Source organism: Haemaphysalis longicornis, unplaced genomic scaffold (assembly GCF_048455015.1).
Source record: "Haemaphysalis longicornis isolate Haplotype H1 unplaced genomic scaffold, Haemaphysalis longicornis Haplotype H1 scaffold_41, whole genome shotgun sequence".
In the NCBI taxonomy this organism is placed as follows: Eukaryota; Metazoa; Arthropoda; class Arachnida; order Ixodida; family Ixodidae; genus Haemaphysalis; species Haemaphysalis longicornis.
In genome coordinates, this window is record NW_027526365.1 from 2,157,068 (window position 1) to 2,172,899 (window position 15,832).

A 15,832-nucleotide genomic window follows, 5' to 3' on the forward strand; every position below is an offset into this window, starting at 1 on the left:
CAGCTCGTTCGGCCCGCCAGGTGACGTCACATGCGGCGCGGAAAAGCGCGCTCGTTTGAAGGTCGCGCTAGCGGGAGGAGGAAAGGGGATCTAGCGGATCCCCACAACATGTATATGTGCAGATTCCTTCTGTTTGTCTAGGTTAGTGCTTGCATGTGACTGAATTAACTTCTTGAATGAATAACATGATGAAGTTACAGAAGGCAGGAACCTCGTCAAGCTGCCGTTGGGTGGCTTTTTCTTCCGCCTCCTCGAGTACCAAAAAAAAAAAAAAAAACGTGAAATAAATGAAATGAAGTTGATTACCCGTTGTATAAGAAATTGTCCGCTACAACTCCGTGGGATGAGTGCCGCTGTCGGCAAGCTTGACTACATTTTCCTTCTCCGACTCCTCAAGACAGTCCTCAGCTCCCTAGGACGACCCCTAGCTGTTACGCACTTTCCATACTGCCCATCCCGTCCTCACTCCGTGGCCTAGAGCCATCAAGTTGAAATGAGAACAGCAGAGGACATATGCTCATGTGTAGCTTAAAGGGGCCATGCAGACAAAACATGTTTGGTTCATTCGAAAGATTACCTTGTTATAACCATACTGACACCACTTCTAACCTAAACTTCACTCAAATAAGCTAAATAATTAGGAAAAAAATTCACGCGTCTCCACGAAGTGAATCATGACGAGTGGGCGAAGGACTGGGGATTGTTCTTACCGTAAATCACCTTACTGCTGCGGAAACGATTTCCAATCCAATTCAATTCAATCTAATCCATTTCAATCCAATGCTCCTCGCGCATGCGCAGCACGGCTCTTCAGGAACACTCTCTCACTAACCTTTTGTGAACCTTTTATTTTGTTCTTGTAAACCTTTTGTGAACCCTCTGTTCACAGGTGTTTCAATTTACACGGTGCTGTGCATCTCTCTTTCTCTCTCTCACCCTCCCTCTCTAACCTTTTGTGAACCTTTTTTTTTGTTCTTGTTATCCTTTTGTTCACAGATGTTTAGATTTACACGGTGCTGCGAGTTTTTCTTTCTAGCTTTTTGTGAACCTTTTTGTTCTTGTTAACCTTTTCTTCACACGTTTCGATTTACACGGTGCTGTGCGTCTATTTCTCTCTCATCCTAGAGGATGAGAGAGAAATAAAAGGTTCACAAAAGGTTAGAGAGACATCTTTAACCTATTGTGAACCTTTTATTTTGTTCCCTTTTGTTCACAGTTGTTTCAATTTACACGGTGCTGTGCCGTGAGCATGGACACCGAACAAGCCTCGGCCTTAAAGTGCTTCGCCCCTAAAAGAAAATGGGCATGCGACCCACTAGCTCATTTCCCGCAATAGAACCTATGATGTCATATGCCCAGCTGTGCGATTGGCTGAGGCCAGAAAAACCAAACGCCAATTAGGCAGGGCTTATCAGCATGCCAAACGAGCTATTTGTGCCTAAATGCAGGGCACATTCTTTTTATAGCAATAGTAAATTGTGGGGTGAACAATTTAAAGTTACGAACGAACACTTAAACACCAACGCAGTTAGTGAGCCACTTTGCCAGCTGACACCACTAACGCAGCCATCGGACGAGCTGGGCTTGTGTGAAACAACACTGACCAAGAGACACACGCGGTACGGTCATTATGCGAATGGCGTTAAAACTACTATTATGTGATCATGTTTGTCGAGTCGTAGTTTAAGTTTTAAACAATTAGTATAACCCCTAACAAAAATATGGCAGGTGTAGAAGTAACATCAGAAGTAAAGTGGGAACACTGGCACTTCAGTATTTCAGCGCCGTCGATGACAGTGGGCGATAAACAAGATAATCAAACGGGCGCCTGTGAGATGGTAGCAGCCTTGGTCAGCCTGCTATATTTAGTTTTAAAGATCCTGCTCTAAATACGTCACTGTCGACATCACGAAAACACACAATTTAGTGGTAGAATTGAAATTTTGACTGAAAATATTTAATTTCCGAGAAAAAAAAAAGGATCGTTTGCTGCCGAACAAGTGCTTAGGGCTCTATAAAACACTAAATCTTTCGAATAAAACAAACTTGTATTTTGTCTGCATGGCCCCTTTGTTATAGGCTAGGATATATATGGGCCTTGAGACAGCTTACTTTTAAAGTGAAGCTGTCTTAGCTTCACTGATGGCGTCCCTACGTGAAAACAGACAGCAGGAAAGCCAACTTTCTTGCCTCGCCAACTTTTTTCGATGATGATGATTATTTTGGGTGAAGCGAGATAGTTGAAATGCCAAACTTTCTCGGTTCATAAGCCAATGTCTTTAAAAGTCCACAATCCAAATCGTAACACCCAAAATGCAGTGCCAGGAAGCGAACTTACACAATGGGTTTCCACAAAGGCACAGCAAGCACGGGAGCACCGTCAACACTTTATCCCTAGCTGATCCCCCACCGAGTGGGTATGCCAAACTTCAAGGGCATGACCATCATCGTCTGCTGCTTAGCGTTAGAATTGGGCTGACCGGCTTGTCAAGCTACTTCTATGCAGCTTTTAGCGTCGGCCTTGCGATGTACAAATGCCAAAATAAAATAAAATATACCTCATCTCACCTCATATCATTATCACCAAAGTCCAAACTCAAACGACAAACAACAAATTGTTCATGAGATTGGACTCGCGGTTCGTGGCAGAAGCAAACACGTTTCAACCAACTTTGTCATTAGACAACAGGGCTTCAAATTTCATGTGGGCTCTACGAAACTTCAGCCATGCTCGTTTTTCATCACTCCATTCAAATATGCAATTACTTCCTCAATTACTTCGGTAAACTACTCCCCAAGACTTGCTGATTGTTGGGTTAAATGCACCGACACTACACAGGCGATGAAGTGCGCCGTAGTAAAGGGCTCTGGGTTAATTTCAACCACCTGGGTATCTTTAACATGCGCCGAAATCTTGAACACACTTCCCAAAATCAATACAGAGCGTCCACCATATTGGGGGAAACAATAGACTTCAGGTCGATGAAGCACCCAGGAAAAGTTGGAGGCATCCATTTTTACGCAAGGATACTCTGTCCTACCTAAGAAGTGAAGGTGAAGCAGTTTATATCGCAATTCGGCCAGTGTGTCACCTTCCACTCAGCAGAGTTCCAGGGTTCCCTACACAAGAACACTTTGGCTGCTGGACAGAAGCAAGAGCACACACACACACACGCAGAAGTACAACGCGTCCTATTCATTTATTTTTTGTTTCCTAGGGCAATACACATCAACGGCGCCACGCGTTGTCACACCTCTCTCGAGAACCCCTGTACACTCTGACAACCCCTTTGGACGATGGGCCGCAAGAGGGAACCTATGGTGTGGGGGGACGACGTCACGGCAGCGTCCCCGCCGCGGGAACAGGAACAACACTCCCCTTTGTACAACAGCAGTCTAGCAGGGCCTGGGCAGGAAGGTCCGGGGCAAGGCCACCCAAGAAGAGCAGCGAGTCCCCAGTGGAGCGTTTTCAAACCAACAGCTCGGTTTGTCAAGGCGGAACAAAACGGAGAGGATATGAGCTCTGGGGGTGTCATTACGACGACGTCTTCAGCTATACAGTCCCTGCACATGGCTCAGCTTCGGACAGGGAGAAGGCACCCAGAGACCCACGGGAGCAAACGGCTGGGAAACGAGGAGGGAACAGGCAGGGGGCCAAGGTGCAACCCTGACAGCCTCCCGAGGGGGGGAAAAGAAGAAGGCGGCGTTTCTCTTTGCACAACACAGCCTAGGAAGGGCGCACGTAGGAGCACGGTCGAGTCCTCGGTCAGCCGGGCGGCTCGCAGCTACTTGCGGAGGGTGCTAGCACGTGCACCTGCATCGCACGGGTCCAGTTGTACACCTGGCCGGGCAGGAAGGGCTCTAGCTTGGCCGTGCCTTGGCCACTGCTCCCTTCGGAGCCTGCATAAGAGAGAGAAGGGAATCAGCCTCATTTTAAAATGCATAGCCGTAAGCACTGCCCGCAACACTGGCCATCTTGGCACCAATTGCATTGATTACCCTCTTAGCTATTGAACAAATTAGCGTAAAGTTGTGCGCATTTGCTCTGCAACGTCTCTTTTTAGGTGCACGTGATGGACATCATAACAGACATTTAACTGCGCAAAGAAAAAGGACACAGACTGCGCTCATCTGTGCCTTTCCTTGTATTTGTCCCTTTGTGCAGGTAAATGTTTGTTATGATTGCCAGCCTTCCTTTGTTCCGCAAAATTTTCCACAGCCCCTTGCATGCCCCACCTTATATAACATCCCTGCAACATGCACACTGCACCGCACGAGTTATTCACGTCAAGTTGCTCAGCCCGGAGTAGTAGTGGTACCTGGATTACTACTTTTCCTGCTTTGCTTTTCCCTCATGCATCACCACATTGCAACGGCCTTCCCAGTGACGTCAGAACCATCATCTGCCCATCATACTTCATAGAAAACATCAATACATTTTTTTTTTCTCTGTTAAACCCTTGGATTCTACGTTTGTTACTTTTGTTATCCACCTCCCATGTAATAGAGTGGAATCCCGCAATAACAAATCCGCTGGGGAAATCCAATAAAAATTTGCTTTTGTGGAAATTTCGTTGCCACGAGAATGAAACATAAACAGGAAAATCACCTGCAAACCGAAAATTTATTTCCGAAAGTCGGCTATATTACTTTGCAGGGGTGAGACAGCTGAATCATATTTGGGAGCAGTTTTTGGAGCAGCGAAATCTCGATTTTGGAACAGAACCACCTTTATTTGGAGCAGAACAACAACATTTATTATGTCACTTTAGGAGTCTAACAAATCAAATTTTCGGCAACTCAGGGTGGAAAGTGCAATTTTTAATCGGTTTTGAACGTACATAACACCAAAACAGCCTTTCAGTAGTTTTTTCTACCAGAGAATCACAAGGTACGAACGACACTACTTCTTTACAAATTATTTTTAAATTCTTAGGCTCCATGCATAGATATGAGTGAAGAACTGTTGAAAATATCGAACAGAAAAACTAAGCAATCGTAAGACATTTTTATTATCATGTGAATGCCAAAATATTTTTGTTATCCCAGACTCGGCTTTACGCACAAGTGTAGAGTCACGGAAAAAGTTCTGCAAAGCGAGGTGACAGTCGTCGCACCCCCCTAGCCCTCCCATTTCAAACCCCAAGGTTCACGCTCACTACGATTGTAATTTGAGTAACGTTGGTATGTTTAGCCACCTCCCTTTTGGCATTAAATTTCACTTCAGATAGGTAAACCATTATTACTAGTGTGCAATAAAAGCCTGTCCCGCTATCGGACACTGCTTGAACATTTTGCAGCGATGTAGCCTGCACCGCCACTTCTGCAGTGTCGATTGTCCCATTCCCGCCGCTCGCAAGCTTGCCGTCAAAGGCAGCAATAACTGAGCGTTTTATAACACCACAATGGGTCCGAAATTTCACTTCACGCACGCACCGCGCCTCACACTCAAGGCCAAAACATGGCGAATTCGTGACCACCGTGTTGTTTTTGATGAACTCCCGTCTTGCGAGTCGTGCAACTTCCCGCGGCAGATCAAACGACTGAAGGTAAACCCAGCCACCCCCATAGCCAAAACCACCATTGAGAAATGAGCGAAGAGTGCTCTGCCTGAACCCCGAGCAACTGCTTTGCCCGGCGGCCATGTTTTCCAATATTCACCACACCAGGATGGCGGCGCCAACCTATGTCGTTCCGGAGATAGTTTGTTGCCTCAGTACACATAAGTACTTTTTTCTACAGGACTTTGCAATGGTTGTCGATGGGAAAATTAAAAAAAAACTCACAATATAATATGTATAATATGTGCAACCCTACACTGTGACTATTATGCCATCAGTACGCATTTTCCCCCACAGAAACTGACGAGAGCGTTAAAATCCTTGGCTCTCAGACTGTTTTGGAGCAGTTTGGCGCAATTTTTGTAATTTTCAATCTTTTGGAGCAGCCTGGCACAGGAAAACTATTTTGTATCAAAACTGTGCAATATGCGCAGCTGTCTCACCCCTGCTTTGCGAGCCTTACCTTGCAGTAACTCCACAGCTCAGCTCTCACACTACAGTTGAACCCCTTTATAAGAGACACGTACCGGGGAGCAGTTTCTGTCTCTTATACGAGATGTCTCTTATAAGCAGGGAACCATGTTTTCACTCACTAATCAGACCCTAGTTCAATGTGGGCACCATGTGACTAAAATAAGCTCAAAAGAACGCTACAGCATGTTGCAAAACACTCATTCTAACTTATGTTTGGCCCCCAGAATTTATGAAACAGTTCTGAATCTTTGTTTGCTTCATGACTATTTACACTGTTTTTTACATCCGATTCTACCAGCTTTTTTTCCTTTCACTGCTTGTGGAAGATGAATCGTAGATGTTGAGTTCACAAGCCTGATGAATAGCCAGAGCGCACAGCTTCTTCCGCTGTGTGCTCAGGCTATTCATTATGCTTGCAGGACTCAACATCTGCGATGCTTCTTGATTGGGAGCTACACGAGTGGGAGAGCCCGCATGTGCGGTTGCACTCCAATGAATGGCAGTAAGCTTCAACCACTTCTGTAAGTTGCATTTTCATTGGCAGGGCTTCTCATCATCATTTCATAGCTGATTTAACCACTGTGTGTTTGCTGAAGTTATAATACAGTTGAACCTCGATATAACGAACCTCGATTTAACGAAATTCGCGATATAACGAATTTTTTCAAGTTTTCTAACAAAATTTTGCTAAATGCATGTATTTTTGTCTCGATTTTACGAAGTAATTTTGTGCGGCGCTTTCGATTTAACGAAGTCACGGCAAGAAAGGAAGAACGAAATTCCGGTTGAGGCACGTTTTATTTTGCCTCTCAGGCCCTACATTGAAAAAATTCAGTGCTCAAATTGACTCTTGAAGGCTCAAATGAAAGAAAAGCGGTGAAATCTACGGTTAACAACAATTAAAAGCGAAGAACGAAGCTGCACAAACCGCTAGCGGTCATAGACGGTTTAATAGTGCGGCCACTATTTTGACGTCTCCATCGTTGCCTACGCCAGCGCCCTCTATGCTTAGGCTACCGAAGCCTATTTCAAGCTTTTTTTTTTCAACGCGTCATTGCTCACGGTGCTGCTGCTCTAGGTTGTGCTCGCTGATAACCAAATTAATATTATGTTCGTGCATCGTTAGGTGAGTTTTGTAAGCAGCATGAGCACTCCAAGAGAAAGAAAAGTGTTCCGAACAAGAGCCTGAGGAAGTTCGGTGAAACTGACAGCCACCGAAGTGTGATGGATGCCATCGATGTTCTGCGGAGGCACGCAGGTGCACACGAATGTTAAGACCTTGTTAGCGCTGTCAGCATACGACCGTCACGTAAAGCCCGCCCTGGTCAAGAAACGCCAAGCACTGCTTACGGACTTCTTCACTACGGCTTGAACATCGAGTGCTGGTGGCAATAAATTGCTCTCTGAACGTGGTCATCTTCGTTTCACCAGCGTTCATTAGACAGCTGCGGTGCGGAGAAATCAGTTTCGTAAGGGCTCAGTGGGCATAAAAGTAATTGCTTAATCGAATTTGGCCGGAAGAATTTTATTTAATGTAAGCTTTCCGCTTTCCGGAGCACGTAAGCGCTGCTCCACACAGTGAAGTGGTCCGCTACTCCGCTGAACTCGCAATCATGGCTTTATCTCGAGTGTTGTGGTTGCATCACGCGCCTATACTGCAGAGCCTTTGTACATGAAAAAAGTCTTTCGAAAGTTTCATAACAGCCTTCCGCTGTTGGCCCGCCGCGCCTAGGCCCCTAAGCCTACCACTGAATAGACGAAAAGAGGCGTAACTTCGAACGAGCACCTCGGCGGGGTGAAGTTCACGGGACATGGATGCGGGCGCGGGTTCAATCGACTATAACAGCGGCATTTAGTAGTGACCGAAATGAAAAAACAAAAAGTGGAAACCTAGTCTGCTATCATATTTAATGAGTTGTTGCGGAAAAAGCACCGGTTTTACGATGACACATGAACTACCGTCGGCTATCCGAATTCCATTGCCCAAGTGTTGAAACTCTTAATTCACACAATTTTCGCGGCCAGTTTTAGTACAAATTTCGCTTTAATTGGAGAGGTAACTACATAGCAGTTGTTGCCTGGCGAGGGCCAAAGTGTTAAAACCCCAATAACTGGTTAAATGAACTGTAAAATCGAAACCTCGATTTTACGAAATTCTCGATTTAACGAAATTTACGGCCCCAAGTACGACTTCGTTATATCGAGGTTTAACTGTAAATAGCGACTGCAGGCATCTGTGGTCTACCTGTTCCCACAATTGGAGCAACTGCAATTAGTGACTGGTGGCACTGCATGTGAAGTTAAAATGTCTGCTACAAGCAAGATTATCAAAGTTCAAGGATGACTTGTCCCTTATAACCAACTGTCTTCTACATCCGATGTCTGTTATAAAAGAGGTCAATTTAACTGGTAAGATAGGGCAGCCAACCATGTGGGTGAATAGTGTCTCTCGTACCCATTTGTCTCTTACATCCATGTCTCTTATAACGAGGTTCAACTGTACAAGGATTTCATTGTTAGTCATGTGTGCCTAAAAATGACTGGATCAAGTCAAAGGCATCCAAAACATCCCGCAAATTCACCTTCTCTACCCAATTTTCCTCATTGGTCCCCTTTAACAAGTATGTCCAAGCATGCAGGCGAAGCCCAGCTTCTAGGCTTGTGCGAATAGTGATATTATAGTTCTAAGTGAATTCGAAGTGAATAGTCCTTGGGGTAGAATACTTTTGAAGCAAATTCGAATAGTTGTCAGGTGTCACTGAGCTTCCTGTCACTGAGATACTGAGCTTCCGGGCCTGGCGGGACCATCATAAAAAAGTTCTATATTGGGTTGGCACCTGTGGACGCATTGGCCATGATTGAAGCAACTTGACTGATTGAAGCAACTGAGGTCCGCTGAAGTTCAAGCGCAGAGAGCAATCAACACCTGCTCACTGCACGCGTGCCTCACGGTAACAAAACAAATTGTTTCATTACTATTTCATTGTTTGAAGCAATGAAGCGGGAGCATTGACGAACGTGCGCGCGTGAGATGGCCACGACAATGTTCCGAATGTGGCTTAGCTTGTCTTGGCTGCACATGTAGTCAAGATGTAGGCCAGATGTCAATGGCACTGTGGCTTAGCTAACGAAACCAAAACTCCTCATTAAACGCAGTTTCGATATTCGTTCACCCCGAATACTTCAAAATATCGGAGACTTTAAATTCAGGTTGAAGCAAATTCGAATAGTGTAATATTCGTTCGAGTATTCGAAGCACTCGAATATTTGCACAAGCCTACCAGCTTCTTCTGTTGACGAACTTTGCCAGACAGTGGCTCCTCGTTGTGCCCATACTGTCCGCAACACTAAGTGAGCACTGCTTTGTTGACATACAGAAACGGCACAGCCGTTACTGTTTTGTTTGGCGCACGCGCCTCATTAGAGTAGTGTCCTTGCTTTTCAAAATGGTAGAGCAAGCTGCAGGAGGTTACAAACTCGTCAGCAGCACTAACTTCTCTTCTTCCACTTGGGCCATTGACTTGGGCAATGATGGCTGCCTTATCTTGTAGTGATAAGAACTTGCACTTTTGATTGAGAGCAAACACGCCGATTGCCGCACACACAACAAACGCACACTTTCAGCGGTAGCCTGCTAGCATAGCCCAAGCCAAAGGCGTGCTGAGAGTCACCATGTGTCGTCCCCTGGTGGTGTCACTGCAAGGCTGCCTCCCCGACCGCCTGTTGCACGGTCTTTTATGTGAACAAATATGGCGGCGGCCATGTAAACGTGCTGTGGCCGAAGTTTACGCACTTTGTGTCTGAAAAAATACACCTGAGCACTTTTTGGACAGTGTTAGCCTCAAATTGGTAGATAAAATGCCAATCAGACTTGCAGCGAATTTTGTTAGCGCAGGATCGCTTTCCAAAAACCTTTCGTTGCCGCGAGATATGGAATACATAGCTTCTACGGACATTCGCCGTGGATTCCAAAATATTTCGCTGCCGCGGGAATCTTGTACTCGCGGGATTTTGTTCGCAGAGTTTAACTATATTCCCACTCTCTCTCAGAAAATAAAATGAACCGAAACATGAGCACTATACCGAAACATGGGCACTATCACAGCTCTTGACCACTGGCGAGCTGAATATATGCTCCCTTCCTCCATTTTTATTAATGCTACACTGTCAACAGCCCCGCAAGGTTCTACATGCAACAAGGGAATTCAAGCAGTCAAGTAGAAACAACCACACAACTCCCAGTGTGCCAGTCACCCACAGCGTCACTCATCGTTAAGGGGCACATGTGTGCCCAGAAGGCAATGAAAAGCGTGTCAGCCAGTTCGCTGCTTCAGGGGCTCCGTATGCACGTTTCAACCTAACTTAACTGACTGAGGTGCTTAGATTCTTCTTCCTACAATGCAAAGACTTTAAAGGGACCCTGCAACCCTTACCACCGACTGCTCGGAATGTATTTTAAGGTAAAGTTTACTGTCCCAGCAATCTCCTCCCGCAAGAATAATGAAAATTCGTTCCCTATCACCAAAACTACGCGCGATGACAAATCGCGCATAATTGTTCCCTCTCAAACTCTGCGTGCACTCAAAACACAAAAGAAACGTCAAAACCGTGCGTACAGGCTCAGGCATAGGAGAGGTTGGTACACAGTGCCGACAACGGCGGATCGTCACAGGAAATGCGAGAAATAAACCGCGAACCTCACCAGCGACAACCAATAGGCAGCCATGGCCTCAATGACGTCATTTGGGCCATGCCAAAGGTGCATAATGAGAAAAATTGATGGGAGCGCGGTTGGTTTTTTCGCGCCTTTCACAGCGATTTGCGCGCTCACCGTTTCACGTGCACGTGTAATATTTGGCTCAGGTTTTTCTGGCAGTGTAATCTAAACGTCGCGCATTTTCGCTTGCACTGCCCAAAGAGTGTTGCAGGGTCCCTTTAACAACGGCAGCAGCAGAGTTCAGCTCACCTGTCGCGTTGGCGGGGGAGTGGTGTCCCTTGGAGGGCGTCCCCGTCGACGTCGTTCCGCCAGTGGCGGAGGAAGTGTTCGAGGGGGAGGAGCAGGAGGAGGCCGGGGGAATGTATCGGGAGAGCCTCAGGCTGGGCATGGGCAGGAAGCCCACCTGCAGGGGCTTCACCTCCAGGGTCACCGTCTGCTCACGTTGCTCGGGGCCCAGCTGCAGCACCCCTGCACACACAAAGGGATTTCTCAAAACTTTTTACTTTTGAGCGCGCCAAAGCCACACCTGCGCTATGAGCCACGCCATAGTGGCGGCATCCAGATTAAGGGGGGGGGACACTGCTCTTAAAACAACTTCTTTTAATTTCCAAGTGAACTCTGTGAAACTTGCCAGTCTTGCTGCTTTTTCCCCGCTGATTTCAAATATGTTCTTATTTTTAGAGCAAGTCCATTACTTCCCAAGATAATTAGGGATAATTAGTCATTTTTGGAGGAACAATCAACAAGACAGTGCTAGTCATAAAACTAATCAATACTAAACTAATCAAAACTGAACTAATCAATACAAAACTAATCAAAACGAAACCAATACTATGAACCCTGGTGAGTGCAATAAGAGAATTGGTTTTTTGATGCACCGCTTGGAACTAATTTTGCAGCTCATTAAACTTCGGTGTTTGAAATCGGCATTCGAAATGGTTCCTTGCCACTGGTGCCACCAAGGTTTCCACCTACACCAGGACTCAGCAGCACTCCTCCCCACACACGGTCACGGTTCTAAGGGAGAGCTTTCATCACACTTGCACTTCTGAAGTAAACACCTCTCACTCTCTCTGCATTAATCTCAACTGTGAAAAAAAAAAAAAAAAAAAAAAAAAAAAACACTCTTAGCTTGGAACTGAAATCCCCCATTCTGCACTGGTTCTCTAAACAGGTGGAAAATGCTAGTTGGGAAGGTAGATGAGGAGTAGGGGCTTCCATGTCTGCCCCTGTACAAAAGCAGCAGGTACTAATGGCGAAGTAATGGAATGGTTCTGGCCCACTTGAGCCGACAAACTTGGCATCATGTATACTGCCCGGAGTCAAATTTCGTTAAAATGAACACTGGTACGCTGAACTATCAGATGCACCGAATGAAATATGAACTTCGGCTGCTCTTGTTGAACTACTACGGCAGTTGTGCCGTTTATAATGCAGCCAAAAGAACACAATTAAAGGCCAACTGCACTCAAATTTTCGACAACGTAAAAATAATGTCATTTAACAGTTCATATAAAAAGGGTGCGAAATGCAAAATATTGCGCTTCAAACATCAACGCGCGCGACGAAAACGGCTCGCGACATTTGCGTTTTCGGAACCGAAACTGAATAGAAAAGGCGGCCATAGCGGCGGCCGGACGTGACGTACGTGAGGGAACGGAAGCGACCGCGCCAGAGCCGGCGGCCGCTCAGAGCCGCCTTCAAATGCGCGTGGTAGCGCCGCGTTTCGCTTTTTTATTTCCACAGAACTTCCACTAACGTTTGCCCATGATAATGGAGTTGGGCGCAATTCCGGCATCCCGTTGCTATCAATCGAGATGAAGTAGACCACCCGACAGTAATTTTTTCCATCATAATAACTGCCGGAATGGCAATTTTTGGCATTGCAAGTAAAAAACGGACCCTGATTTACAAAGCTATTTGCTCGTATACGATATCGAAAAGCAGCTTTTATTATAGCCGACCCCTCGGCTATCACGTCGCCCTCTCTGAAGGGAACAAATCGCACGCGGGCGGAGATAAATCACTATTTCTACTATACATTACATACAAACAGCTTCGTGAATATCGGCCCAGTATTTTTTCCCCTGTGTGCACATCGAGAATCGAATTATAAAAGGGATCTGAAAGTATAAGCCCGCCTCCAGAGCTAAATGACGCACTAAAACACGAAAACACTTCCTATCTACCGCTGTTTTCTACTTTAACCAGAGACAGGTACTGTTGAAAACGTTTTACTTTCAAATCAACTAAATCTAACGCTCAAAGTAAATACTTCACTTGGGAATCGAACAAAAATATAATCTATTGTTTAGGAGAGGAGCAGTTTAGTTTTCGCACTTCCCAAATACGATGACCAATATTTGTGCGGGTGTATTTGTTACTACGAGAAAGGCTGATTTTGGTTCACTTAGCAGCGAGACAAAAGTCGCACAAACGTTTATAGCCGCGTGTACAAGAACTCTATTTGGGTCGTAAAACTTTTGGAAATGTCTAAAGGATAGAGGTGGCGTTGGGCCAGCCCAAATGAGGCCAATATTGGACGCGAAAGTGCAAGTGGTCAATAATTTATAATATATCTTTTTTTTCTGTGGTAAATGCAATAGGAATGACAAATGTAAGGCAAGTGCTCCTTTCGCGCTATTTTTTACTTTGAGTGAAAATATTATTTTCAAGTGAAAAGAGTTTTGCTAACTCCAACACGTTCGCAAGCGCCTGAATAGGTTTAGGCTTCTAATCATTTTTTTTTTTGCATTGAGAAAAATGGGGGATATTACTGCCTATGCGGTTAGTTTAAACATTTGATGGTGACGCCGGTACAGCGCGCTGGTGTAGCAGAGAAACCCCGGGCGAACGCATCATTGCGCCCGGCGGAGCGCCCTGCAAGTCGCCGGAGAAGCGCGAGCTTCACGGGACAGGTTCCCCAACCTCCGTCACAGGCCGCTCGGAACTTGTTACGGCGACTCTCCGCCAGGTGCAAACGTCGTCTGCTCGGAGGTACTTTGAACGGCGGTACCTAGCGCTCTTTGTGATTACGAAGCTAAGGATTTCGCCATGGTGATTTTAACCCTTTGCGGTCCATTGTCGGGCCCCGCCCGACAACACAACACGGCCGCAGCGGTCCGCTGTCGGGCACTGCCCGACACGCTTTCTCCTGGTTGAATTGCGCGCGCATTTTTTTTTACTGTGCATGTGGCGCCACCTCTTATAAAAGGCAAGAACTGCCTTGATTTCAGCTTTGTTTTTTTTTCACCAGATGGCGCAGCTTACGCGGTTGAACTCTTCGATTGTTCGAGGGGCGCGCAGCTCAGATTCGGCGCCGCTTGCAGCGAAATGGCCGCCTTCTCACCGAGTGCCTTCTACGGCGGTAATTCTGAAGCTTTTAGCGAAAGCGAAGACGATTTTAGTGACGAAGACAACTATGTGGCTCCATCGGATACCGAAGAAAGTGATTCTACAGAAGCCAGCGAGGAAGAAGACGAGGACGGTAGAGACGGTGGCAACAACCAGAACAACACAGCACCACGTGGAACCGACTGGACAGCCTACTTGGATAATTTACCAGATTTTGACCCTCTTCCCTTCACTGTGATGAACCCGGGATCTCAAGTAAGCTCTTCCAATGTAAAGTGCGAGTTGGACTACTTTCAGTTGTTCTTCACCGACCAGCTGATTGAGCAAATAGTGCGCGAAACAAACCGCTACGCCCGTGATAAAATCTCGAGTGCCGGTGTTCTTCCGCAGTACTCGATTTGGAAGGACTGGGAAGATGTGCGCGTGGAAGAATTCAAAGCCTTCCTAGGGGTTATAGTAAACATGGCCTTGAACCCCAAACCGGAGCTGAAGGAATACTTTAGCAACGACCTCCTCAAGAAGATGCCTTTTTTCCCACACGTTTTCCAACGAAAAAGATTTCTTCAAATATTTTGGATGCTGCACGTTGCACCAAGCCCACATACCTCTTCAGGTCCACCAACTCGTGGAAGCAAGATCAGGGATGTTGTGACCTACATAGATGCTAAATGCAGAGAGCATTTCAACGCCGGCCCCAAAATTTGCGTAGATGAAAGTACTGTCGGCTTCAAAGGCCGAGTCTCATTCAAGTGCTACAATCCCCAGAAGCCAACAAAATGGGGCATGCGCGTTTATGCACTGGCTGACTGCCAAACAGGCTACATTTCGGCCTTTGAACCATACTACGGCAGCACAACAACTGATAGCCTCTGCCGTCCCGAGCTTCCCTTCACATGCAGGATTGTGCTCCACCTGCTGGAGAAAGTGGAGCAAGCTACACCGGGCAGTGGCTATCATCTGTATACGGATAGATTTTATACGTCCCCAATGCTTGCGGAAGAGTTACTTTCGCACAGTATTTTGCTAACTGGGACTGTGATGACAAATCGAAAACAAATGCCGCAGCAGCTAAAAAAAAAGATGAAAAAAGGTGAAGTGACGGCTTATCGCAGAGGAAACTCGTACATGGCACTTGCCTGGCGGGATAAGCGTCAAGTGACAATGCTAAGCTCAGCCCACAATGCGTCTACGAAAGAAGTGACAAGGAAGATAGCTGGAGGAAAAACACTGACACTGAAGAAGCCTGTGGTGATATGCGACTACACTGAAAACATGGGTGCAGTGGACAGGGCCGATCATTACTGTGCAAGTTATGCGTTTTCCCGGAAGTCAATGAAATGGTGGAGGAAGCTTTTTTTTTGGCTTCTGGAAGTTTCGATAGTGAACAGCTTCATTTTGATGAGACTCCAGCTCCTGAAGCAGGGAGAGAAAGAGCAGCGACACCTCCAGTACCGGAGGAACCTGATAGAGCAGCTGATTGGTGACGTAAGGGCTCGCGCTGGGAAGCGGGGCCCATCTGCAAGATTGGACTGCGAACAAAGGCTGGATGGAAAGCCCCATTTCATCTACAAGATCCCTGGCCGAAGCAGCAAGGACTGCGCTGTTTGCAGTGACCGGAAAACAAAAGGGGGCAGGAGGGAAACAGTGTTCTTCTGCAAAACCTGCAGAAATAATCCCGGACTGCACCCAGGAGAGTGCTTTGAACGCTTCCACACACTGCCCAAGT

The 15,832-nt window shown here is 46.3% G+C and overlaps 1 protein-coding gene across 1 annotated transcript in view; it reads right to left on the reverse strand.

Moving 5' to 3' along the window:
* Positions 1–3,175: 3,175 nt before the first annotated feature.
* The window catches only part of LOC144137596 (trafficking protein particle complex subunit 10-like), an 87,409-nt gene continuing 74,752 nt past the window's right edge, over positions 3,176–15,832 (reverse strand). The window contains exons 21-22 of the mRNA XM_077669529.1: positions 11,002–11,220; positions 3,176–3,900 (exon numbers count right to left, since the gene is read on the reverse strand). Of these exons, the coding sequence (XP_077525655.1) occupies positions 3,767–3,900; positions 11,002–11,220 (353 nt within the window). The 3' untranslated portion in view covers positions 3,176–3,766. The remainder of the gene's footprint in view (positions 3,901–11,001; positions 11,221–15,832) is intronic.